Here is a 12287-nt window from a genome sequence, read left to right on the forward strand (position 1 = left end):
TTCAACTTGCAAAACTGAAATTCCATTCTCATTAAGCAATAATTCCCCATTCTCCTCTCCCTGAAGCCCCTGCAACCACCGTTTTCTTTTACAAAATTTGAAACTACTAGTGTTTAATGGATTTTGAGGCAGCATAATATACTGAAGAACAGATGTAAATTTATAAGACTTTGGTCTGAGGCCTGCCCCTACGTGATCTAGGGCTGGATATCCTAAATTTGAGCTCAGATATGATGCTTTTTGTCCCACCTACATCAAGGAGGCATTATGAGTATTAAATGAGATAATAGACATAAACACCATTCTATAAATTTAAATAAAATTCTTAAGAAAAAGAAAATAATTCAAGAGTATGCATTGAGATGGAGAAAGTTATGCAATATGAAAAGGTCAGAGGAACTACTCCCAATCAAAAGAATAAGAAAAATCCCATAAAACAAAAAATTATGAAACAGAGCTCACCAGTTTACTAGACCCCAAGTTCAAAAAGCAGGTAATAAAAATGTTAACTGAATTAAGAAAGGTTATTGATAGAAATGCAAATCACTGTAACAAGGAACTAGAAACTATAAAGAACCAATCAAAAATAGATAATTCAATTACCGGGATAAGATGTTTGCCTGTCTCCTTTGTGATGTGATGTTAATCTGCCACTGATGATTGTTGCCTAGATCCACTCACTCATTAGCTGAAGATGGAATTTTCTTCATTTTTACCATGATCCCTCTGTTTCCCCAATGGACGCTTTGTATAGGAAATGAAGATGATGAAGGTAACGCTCTTGATTCTCTCCTTTTAGCAATTATCAAAAGACTGAGTTGGGTCTCAGCATCCTCCAAAAATGACCAATTGTTTTTTCTGAGAATAATTTTGAGCTCATGGATTTAAGCATAACTGATCAATATCAATCAATGTCACTGCCATTTTTGTGCCATCAATGCCACAAAAATGCCATTTTTGACCAATGGAAGCTGTATTACAGCTCTCCAGAAAAACAGAATCAACAGGATGTTTATAAAGAGAGAAACAGATTTATTATGAGGAATCAGCTTACCAGATCATGAAGGCTAAAAAGTCACAACATCTGCAGTCAGCAAGCTGGAGACCCAGAAGAGCCAATGTGTATCCAGTCTGAGTCCAAAAGACTGAGAACCAGGAGAAACTGTATCTAGTCTGAAGGCTGGAAGCTTTAGACCCAGGTAGAGTCTATGTTTTGGTGTGAATGGAAAGGCAGGAAAACCCAGTGTCTCAGTTCAAAGGTAATAGGGAAGGGTGGATTTTTAACTGATTGGATGAGGACCACCCAAACTAGGAAGGACAATCAGTCTACCAATTTTACTGTCTACTGATTTAAATGTTAATCTCATCCAAAAACATCCTCAGAGAAATACCCATAACAAAGTCTGACCAAAGATCTTAGCACTCCGTGGCCCTGTCAGGTTGACACATAAAATTAATCATTATAGAAGCTTATTCAAGATGGCTCTTGTGTACTTTTTGTTGGAAAAAACAGTGCTGATAGACTTGTTTGATGCAGGGTTGCCACAAACCCTCAATCTGTAAACAACGCAGTATATGTGAAGTACAATAAAGCAAAGTGTAATCAAATGAAGTATGCCTGTATAGGAGTTCATTGTATTATTCCTTTAATTGGTATATATATTCAAGATTTTCCCCAAAAATAACTTGGGAGAAAAAAATTCCTATATTATAAAATGAATAATTAAAGGCATAGGTAAGTCCAAACTCATCAGTAATTTTTATGTGGATTTTCCCATAATTCTTTAACAACAGCATATCATGTCAAAGAGTACAAGAAGAAAAAAAGCTGGGACTTGAATGCAGTCATAATTTAAATCATTTTAATTAAATAAACAATACATGTTAATTTTAGAAAAACTAGAAAAAGCAGATAAGCAAAAAGAAAAAGATAAAAACGATATCTTATTTTACCTCCCTGAGATAATATATGTCAATATTTTGGTATAAACTCCTTCAGAATTACTTCTATTCATATATATTCACATACAAATATATACTTTTTTTTGCAGAAATACGATCATGTTGAACAGTATGTTTTATAACCTGCTTTTTCACTCAATGATATCTGGGAATATCTTTTCATATTGAAAAGTATACTTTTGCCAGCATTTTCATTGGCTATACAGCACTCTACCCTACAAATTATAAAACTGCACTCAACTAATATTTTAGTCTACAATATTTAAGTGGTTTTCAGTTTTTCACTATTATTAGTATGGTACAGAAAAGTTTAATATTCCTTGTTTTAAAAACCAAGCGCTAAAAGCCTCCTTGTTTAAAGTCAAAACAAAACAAAACAAAACTACAGACCCTGGAAGGGAGGATGTAGTTCAGTGGTAGAGCACTGTACTTAGCATGCACAAGGTCCTGGGTTCAATCCCCAGTATCTCCATTAAGAGATAAACCTAATTACCTCCCCTCCATCCAACCCCCACCCCGGCCAAATAAAAAACAACAACAACAACAAAAAACAACCCTATAGGCCCTGTATTCATTACTTCAATTCTGGCTAATAAAAACCATAACTGAATCTAGACTCTGAAGACTTCTAATTAATAGCTGTTAGCAAGGAACCTCAGGCGAGTAAGAGACTGTTGATTGAATGTTAGAAGGTGTCAAAGCTCTGAGCTATGAATGTAGAGACTACAAGCTATCTCCTAATGCTCATTCTCTTCTCCTTGCATAGAAATAGAGTTTGTATTTAGGCACATAGCTACTCACCTGAAGATTGTATTTCTCAGTCTCCTTATAGGTAGGTACAATCATTTATCTGAGTTCTAACTGATGAATATCAGTAAATGCAATGGTGCTACTTCCAGATGGTGCCCTTAAAAATACTAAGTATTACATTTTTCCCCATTCCTGCTGTCTGGAATGCAGTTACAAGAGCAGGAACTGAAAAAACCAAACCAAAACAAAACAAAAAAAACAACAGCAGGAGCTGAAGCAGCCACTTTGGACCATGAGATGGAAACACATGTCAAAGACACTAAATCTCTAACAATCATGGAACAACCATATTATCCCTGGACTATATCCCCTGACTTTTTACGTTGAGAGAGAACTCAACTATCTTATTTAAGCTCCTGGTTTTTTTGGACTTCTACACTGCAGCAGCCAATCCTATACCACAATTAATACAGCACTTTATACCGTTAGTTAGATAAAGATGAAGGTTGGGAATGCCTGCAAAACCTTTGATTTAGAGATCTAAGAATATAAAGCCTAACCCATGTTGGGGTGAAGATCCTGTGGGTCAAAATTAAATTCATTCTACATTTTTCAGCATACAAATGTCTTGGATAGTTTGTAAGGAAATCCTTGAGTTACCCAATTTCAGGAGTTTAATATTACTACCTATGAAACATAACCTGAAATGCAAAGACTATGCATGTGTGCTAATTAGTTATTAGTCAGAAAGAATATGGACTCTGTCTGGTATTCTCCCTGAAGATCTGACTGAAATAATCAGCAGATCCTTATAAAAAAAATTAACAGATTCATTTCTCAAAAACAAAATCAGTCTGTTTTCTATAATTTTATGACATACTTTGTAGCTATATCTTTGTACAAACTTTTGAAAATTTTTTCATAACATTCTAGAAATAAAGTTATAAGATCAAATAACATTCCTATTTTATATATACTGCCAAATTACTATCCAGAAATGTAGGAATTACATTGCTATGATGTATGTAACTTAAATCAGAACCATAAATGTTGATGTTGATGACGTAAGCTTCTGAGCCCCTAACAATTTCTCTTTCAGGATTCTCTATGATCCTTACATAAAGACAGTTTGAGTTTTTGGATTATTGATCACACTTGCCTGTTTTGCACATGTAGAAGGTGCCTGTCAGGTTGGTTTCAATCACAGCATGCCATCCCTTTGCACTGATGTGTTCAGCAGGAGAAAAAAACTGGCCGCCTCCATTGTTTACCAAGAAATTGATTTTACCATAAATATCTAAGGTAGACTTGACCAAATTATTCACCTAAATAAAAACATTAAAAGTGAATCCATTACGTGCAGGAGGGTATGGCTCAGGGGTAGAGCGCATGCCTAATATGCACGAGGTCCTGGGTTCAACTCTCAGGACCTCCATTTAAAAAAAAAAAAGTGAATTGGTTACAGACAAAGACAAATACCATATGATACCACTTTTATGTGGAATCCAAAAAATACAGCAAACTAGTGAATATAACAGAAAAGAAGCAGACTCACAGATATCGAGAACAAACTAGTGGTTATTAGTAGGGAGAGGGGAGGGGCAATATAAGGGTAGGGGATTAAGAGGTACAAACTATTAGGTATAAAATAAACTACAAGGATGTATTGTACAACATGGGGGAATATAGTAAATATCTCATAATAACTATAATGGAGTATAACCTTCAAAAATTGTGAATCACTATACTATACATCAACTATATTTCAATAAATAAATAAAATTTTAAAAGTGAACTGGTTAATAACCTAACTTGCCACTTGGATTTTATCCCTTGCTCTAGGTGAGTAACAGAGCGCACAGTCTCTCACAGTGAACGGTAACTCTGAGTACCACAATAAATGGAGATGTAGTCACAATGAATAAACCTGAAAAATTTATACCAGTGGATAATCTACCAGTATCTAATGCTCATGGATCATAAAGCTAAATCTGGAATTTTGATGACAAGATTTATCCAAGGGCCTGGATCACTCCTCCATTGTTTTAATTTGTAAGCTACCAACCCTGAATGATGGATAGTGATGAAATAGACATTAAGAAATGACTTCAAGGACAAAAGGTAGTCTCTAGCTGAAACTGTGCTTGCTTAGCTTCCCTATGTTGCTTCCCTTCCTCTCCTTCTCCTGAGGTTACTAACTCATAGCTCATTAGCTCAAGAATCCCCGTCACAGGCTCTGCTTTCAGTGAACCTCATCTAAGACAGCTACCATAGGAAAACCCAAAGCACAGTCAGGTTTAGGAACAACTAGTATAAATTAAAACAAATAAATAAAGATAAATTTGTGTTACCTCCTCTTCGTTACGGATGTTGCATTTGATGGGAGTGACTTGAGCCTGGTTGTCAGGAGGCATATGGGCCTTCAGTTCATCTGCCGCAGCTTTTAATCTATCAAACTTACGGGACGCAATGACCACATTACACCCTGGGGGCGACAACAGCCAAAGAACAAGTAAATATGTTTTCATTGGTTGTCCAAATTCCAAAAGTAGTAATATTTAGAAAATATTTCATGTGATCCTGTTTAAAAAAAAAAAGATAAACTAGAAGTTCTGCTTATGGTCAAGGTGAGTAATAGACCCTGAGTTTACCCTCCAGCACAAGACAACTAAAAACTGAACAAAATATGTGCAACAATGATTTTCAGGCATTGGACATCAGGCAGCACAGAACAGTGATCCCAGAGAATGGGAAGAGACAACGTGAGCCCTATTATTATTCCAGGCTGCTGCTCAGCGAGTCTCCAGGCTTCAGCACAGAGGGGAGGAAACCATTCATAGCGCAGCAGTCTCCGGGGTAGAGGAGATGGAAGTGGGAGTCCAGGGAGGCCGAGACGGCTGGATTACACAAGGCACAGGAAGCAAAGAGGGACACCAAGAGAAAGCTCCAGAGATCTGTCGAGTTCCTTCCAGTTTTCACCTGAGCACTGATCAGTACACGTAAGGGAACTATCTGAGGCTCTGGAAAGAACCACCCAAAATAAGCAGAGGAAACAAACCCAGACATTGACACAGATCTGGGAACAGTCAGTGTTCCCACCAGGAAAAACACTCTTATGGGGCACTGGGTAAAGTACTCAAAAGAGTATGGCCTCAGTAGTGAAGCAAAATTAACCCTAAGCCAAAAGCTGTTCAGGTCAACGGGTAACAGAAAGAAAGCCTCTTTAAAGTATCAAACTGTTTCCAAGTTAACTTAACTGTATCACAGAACAAAGCTCAATAGTATTTTTAAGAATATAAAAATAATCAGCATCCAACAAGGCAAAATTCAGATGTCTGGCATCCAACAAAAACCACCAGACACACAAAGGAGAAGGAAAATACAAGCCAGGATGAGGGAAAAGTCAATTAATAAAAACAGACCCAGAAATGGCATTGGTGACACAATTAAATACACCAGGGATAAGGAGAAAAACATTAAAAGCAGCCAGAGAAAGAACACATTAAGTACAGAACAAAACAAGACAAGGAAGACAGAAGACTTCTTTTCAGAAACAATAAAAGCCAGGAGACAGTGGAGAGTTTTGGAACCTAGAAATCGTATCCAGTGGAAACAGCTTTCAAAATGATGGCAAAGTAAAGACTTGTTCACATACATAATATCCAGAAGAATTCATTAAAGCAGACCAGCACTGCAAGTAAGATTAAAGGAAGGCCTTCAAGCAGGGCAATGATACCAGATGAAAATCTGAATCTACCAGAAATGGTAATTTTGTGAGTAAATAAAGTAAACATAAAGACTTTTTGTATTTCCTTCAAATCTCTCTAAAAGGTTGTGCTTCTTTAAAGTAAAAATGATAGCAATGTATTGTAGGATTTATAACATATGTAGACATAAAATGTATGGGAACAGAATTTAATTGCTATACAATGGTCAGGAACAGTGAAATAGAAGTACTATCAGTTCTTGTTTTGCTCAGCTCTAATGCACCCTAATTTCTGTTACATTAGCTTAAATAACCCCAGTCTCCCAACAACATGGTTCAAATTTCAGTTACTATGCCATATTAACTGTGAGCAACTGCATAAAATACAAACTTCATTGCTAGCACAAATCCATAAGTCATCATGCAAATAAAGGCGCACATCACAATCAGTGACTAACCGTGTCACTTCTTTCAATGTCTGTAAATGACCGGTCACTGTGCTTTTGTTCTTCAATCTATGCACAGACAGCAAAGAAGGCAGCTGTGTTGCCTCTTTGTCTTCCAATGATAAACACATATGACACTTTACCAAAAAAAAGGACGACTGAAAGAGTGACTGGCCAATAAAGATGGAAACACAACAAAGAAATAAAAATTGTAACACTGGAAGTGAAATTAGAATTGAATGTAAATGGAGTTGTAAAAGGAAGAGCTACCCATGGGGTTGTGGACACTGCTACCAGTGTTTTCCTTAAGTAAAAATAATAAGCTCTGAGATGCTGGAATATTCATTTACCTTACAAAGTAATCCTGAATGTTACTGCTCATTGTTGCCTTACGTTTTGGTTCATCCTAAAGAGAATACTTCCTTCTTTTCATGCACAAATATAAAAAGCAGAAATACTTGCCAAGGCAGCCTCAAAGAGAGGGAGGAGCCTCGCCCCTGCTCTGGGAAGCCCAGATGTGGATGGCAGATTTCAAATAAACCATACTGATAATCACAACTATATTAAAACCCTCCTTCTTCTCCCTTACCAAGCGCAGGCTGGAGCTCCTTCTACGTGCTCTCACATACCTGCCTCTGTTGTATGATAATTAACTGTCTTCCCTCAATCACTGTCATCCCCTGGAAGATAGGGAGACCCTGTCATTACTGTAACTGTTACACTCACATACAGTCCACATTCAATATTCACGTATGGGATAAATGAGGCTTGGAAAGGTAAAGCGTAAAATGACTGTGCATTTGACCAGAGCTATTCTAGTTGTGTATGATGAGATGGCTGCTTCACATTAAAATAAGGTACTTTAAAAAACTATTTTTTCGAGTTCAGGTTATAATTTAGTGAGCTCCAAATGCAAACAACTTTTTGAAATTCTGACAGGCAACTTGAGAGCTTTATAAAGCAAATATTAAAAAGATTTGCTATGAGTTCCTTCTAAGACAAGACTAACTTTAAAAGAGAATTTAATTTATCAAAATACATGCATAATTTTCAACAAAGCATAATTTATACTATTAGGGAGAATCCTTATTTCTTTCACCTGTTTCCAGGAGGGGCCTTCTACTCCCAGGAGGGAAAAGAACTGAAATATACACTTCTAGCTCAGGTCCAACCCTCTGCCAGGCTTCCCTGAGTTAAGAGGAATAACTAATCTGATCAGTAAAATGGAAAGAAGAAACACATTCCCCTGGATCAGCCACTGCCTCTGCCCCACTTCCCTCATTAATCTTTTTGCCTGCAAGATTATTGCATTATTTGCTCTAGCTTCCAGAGTAGGGCACAGATTGAATGGAGCAGGGGAATCTGGCACCTAAAACTCTTCCTAAATCCACATTAAGAAGTTAAGCGTCATTAAAAAAATATATAAATATATATCCTCAGGAATACTAAGGTGATTAATGCTGACTTTGTCTAAGGCTTCAAACAAGAAATATGGTGAAAATATAAATAGGATTATTCACATGAATTATCTAATTAGAAGTTTATTGGGGAAGGTGCCAAGACGGTGGAGTAGAGAGACTCACAGCTCACCCTCTCCCACAAAAACACCAAGAATTAGATCTACAAACCCAATTAATCACACAGAACACCTACTGAACTCTGGCAGAGTGTCTCTCGCTTCAAAATACAGGCGGATTCTCACAAAATCCAATGAACAAGTTCATACTGCATAGCACAGGGAACTATATTCAATATCTTGTAGTAACTTATGGTGAAAAAGAATATGAAAATGAATATATGCATGTTCATGTATGACTGAAGCATTATGCTGTACACCAGAAATTGACACAACATTGTAAACTAACCATATTTCAATAAAAATATAAAAAAGAAGTTTATTGAATCATCACTGATTACTACCTAAACCCTGAGGACTTGAGGAAAGTTACCTAATAGTAGCAGAGTTGTACTGGAACACAACTTTGAAAGGCTATTTATTTCAACTGCTATATAAACTTGAACTAGAGGGCAAAGGTGTTACAAAGAAGAACACTGCAATCCTGGGTAAAACTATAAACCTAAATTTCCATGAAAGGAATGGTCAAATAAATTATTACACATCCATACAACGGAATATCATATAACTTTGAGAAGAATGAGATATTACTATATGTATTAGCATGGAAAGGAAAAATTACAGAGCAGTAAGAATCCTCCGATCCCAGGTTTGTAAATAACAAAATACACACATGTGTATTTGTATGCATGTGAATGACTCACAGAAAATTGCCAGGAAGGGGATTCAGAAGGGCAGAAAGGGAAAGCTCATTTTTTTCTTTCATATACTTCTATACTACTTGAATTTACTGCAGTGCTCTTATATTACCTTACAACAAACTAGAAAATAATTAGATAACGTCTTTCTTCTAACCCTTATGCTAAATGATTCGGAAGGACATTTTCTGTTTTTTACATGAGTTGCTACAGAAATTCAGAAAGCTTGATAAATTTAGTTAAAACACGTACAGAAGTAACTTGCTAATAACCTATAATGGAAAAGAATCATTAAAAGTATGTATATATGTATACATCTAAATCACTTTGCTGTACACCTGAAACTAACAAAATATTGTAAATCATCTATACTTCAATTAATAAAAAAAAGAAGGGGGGTATAGCTCAGTGGTAGAGTGCATGCTTAGCATGCATGAGGTCCTGAGTTCAAGTCCTAGTACTTCTGTCTAAATAAATAAATAAACAAACCTAATTACCCTCCTCCAAAATCCAATGAAAAAAAAAAAAAAAGAAGAGGAAGTAACTTGCAGATAACAAGTTATTTCTCACATCAGAGGCATTTGTAGCAAAGTACGTTACTTTCCTGCCTGGGCTGATACTGATTTCTTTCAGTCTTTAACTTGGAGTGCTGCCTTGATTAAGCAACTTCTAACCCCTGGTGTTAAGAGTCTAGTCCCAGAGCCAAGAAAAAGTTCCACTTGCTATGTCTACTTTCATTGCAACCACTGTCACAATGACAACCTTGAGGACAGAGACAAGGGTCTGGCTTGAATTCAATGTGAATGGTCTTGGGTACAGCATTCCTTGATGGAATCAGGACTCCCGTTGTCTAACTGTCAAACAGACGAAGAGGGTTCCAATTATGTTCACTACATCTCACTCTTGTGAGCTAGGGTTTTCAGCATCCTCTCAGGAAAGGAACAGCCAAAATCATTTGGATGTGAAAGACAACACGATAACAACCATTTAAAAAACCACGCCTCAAAATTCAACTTGTAATCCACGCCTTCTTACTAGAAATAGAATTGGCTAATATTTTATTTTATTGCCCAATTTGGGTTTCTATAACAATTTTCAGAAAGTAGCCATTAATTCTGAAATTAAAAAAGAAAGCTGAGAAAGAGTAAAAATTATTTGCATATTCTCTCCCTGAAGGAAATCCATTTATAATAAAATATTACATGTATTTTTTAAGTATATGAAATACTTTTTTCTGGGGAGATGCTCCATCCCAATCATTGCAATCTCAAAAGGATCCCTGGTTTCCAAAAAATTATAAGATCATCACCTTAATATTTCCTTGTGTTCTAATAAAAATAAGGTTTGCCACTGTGCCCCACGGCTGACATGCAGTGTCTGGTCAGTGCAAACTTACCAAACAGAAATGAAGTTCAAATATATGAAAACCCATAAAGAGTCCTGAAAGATTGAACCTGGATCTGACAAATCTGCTGTGAAGACTAGTACCTGACTTTCACGTAAAATGATAACCAAGTCCACTTTTCTTATGAATTTTCCTGAAAAGGGATAGAGTACGGTGTTGGGAGTGAAGTGGGCAGTAATGGTGATGAGGCTACACCAGGGCCAGATTCAGAAATGTTACTTTCCCATCTTTTTTCTCTCTAAAATATTGTTTCTTTTTTTTAACATATGTTTTTAAGTCCATACTATGTGCCAGGCATTAGAAACATAATGGCAAGCAGAGACAATTTACATGCTCATTAAAAATACTTGAAAAATGAGGACACTTCAACTACCCAAACTCGTCATTTCCAGAAAAAGTAGCTGCTGTTAACAATATTATAAACTTCTTTCCAGTCTTTTTCTACATATATATTTTTTTCATTAACAATTAAACTGGAATGCTATATTTTGTTTGGAATCCTGTTTTTTTCAATTATGTACTATGCATTTGTCCACATAAAGTCTTCAACAGCAAGATGTTTAAATAGCAGCATTAATAGTTCATTGTTACTGATTTAATTATTTCCTTTACAATGTTTCACTACTCAATACTATATTCTTATACTACAAGTCTATACTTGTCTCTGATTATTTCCTCAGAGTAAATTCCTGAGAGAGGAATTACAAGGTCATAGAGCATGAATACTGTTAACACATTTTTTTTTCCAAACTTATCTCTAGAAAGCTTGTAATAATTTACATTGTTCCCTGATTTTTCATTCTCTCATCAACACTTCATTTTCCCCAATGTTTTAAAATTTTGTTAGAAAAACAATAGCATGTTTTTATTGTTATATTTTGCATTTCATTGCCAAAAAAAGTCGACTATTTTCTCACATATTCACTGCCTATTTTTGATTCTTTATTTGAAACACTTGGTCCACATCATAAGCCTATTTTTCTATCAGTGTGTTAATTTTTTTTCCTTATTTATTTGTGAAAGTGCTTTATATACTACATTTGTTGTATGTGTAAATGCTTTTCATGTGCCTTTAAACTATATATTGCTTTTTTTAATTCAATGAGGATTTACATCTTCATATAGGTCAATTTATCTATTTTCCCCTTCGTGTTTTCTTTCCTTGTATACGTATTTACAAAGTCCTCCCTTCGTCCAAGAACTTTTACGAGATACGAAATACATGTTAGAACCTTTTCCAGTTAAGTGTAGTCTTCCCATGTTTCCTAATCACTCTATAGGCAATATAAATCCACATCCATAATAAATTCCACAGCATGTTTTCCACAGGTCTCCTTAATCCCCACCTCGGGTACAGAACCTTTGGCTTAAAAGGTTCCCTTTAGTTTACAGTGTTTCATTCGGCAAAGCTTCTCCACCACCTCTTAGGAAGAACTCTCTCCTCTCTCCCTTTCGGTTAATTTTATCTACATCTATCTACACTTCCCTTGCTCTGGGTACCCTTCTCAGGGGCTTGCTCACGTACCCAGGTGCAGCAGCTCGGTCACGATGGCCTTCCCGATGCCCGTGCCTCCGCCAGTGACGATGGCCACTTGGTTCTGCAGCAAGCCTGCCACTAAGTAGCTTTTGCCCTTGATCCAAAAGCTCATGGCTGCGAGGGCTAGAATGCCAGGAGGGAACGCCACACCAGCTCACTGGGTCCGGGCCGCCTTTAAGGCGGGCAAGACTGAGCGCGCGCACCCAC

At 36.5% G+C, this 12287-nt stretch overlaps 1 protein-coding gene across 4 annotated transcripts in view; it reads right to left on the reverse strand.

Moving 5' to 3' along the window:
• The window catches only part of PECR (peroxisomal trans-2-enoyl-CoA reductase), a 29535-nt gene extending 17259 nt beyond the window's left edge, over positions 1-12276 (reverse strand). The window contains exons 1-3 of one of the 4 annotated variants that reach the window (XM_074364269.1): positions 12069-12276; positions 5064-5197; positions 3872-4037 (exon numbers count right to left, since the gene is read on the reverse strand). In XM_074364269.1, the coding sequence (XP_074220370.1) occupies positions 3872-4037; positions 5064-5197; positions 12069-12192 (424 nt within the window). In that variant the 5' untranslated portion in view covers positions 12193-12276. The remainder of the gene's footprint in view (positions 1-3871; positions 4038-5063; positions 5198-12068) is intronic. The other 3 variants (XM_074364270.1, XM_010948722.3, XM_074364271.1) reach the window with 3 other exon arrangements.
• Between the last annotated feature and the right edge of the window lie 11 nt (positions 12277-12287).

The sequence above is a fragment of the Camelus bactrianus genome, chromosome 5, assembly GCF_048773025.1.
Source record: "Camelus bactrianus isolate YW-2024 breed Bactrian camel chromosome 5, ASM4877302v1, whole genome shotgun sequence".
NCBI lineage: Eukaryota > Metazoa > Chordata > Mammalia > Artiodactyla > Camelidae > Camelus > Camelus bactrianus.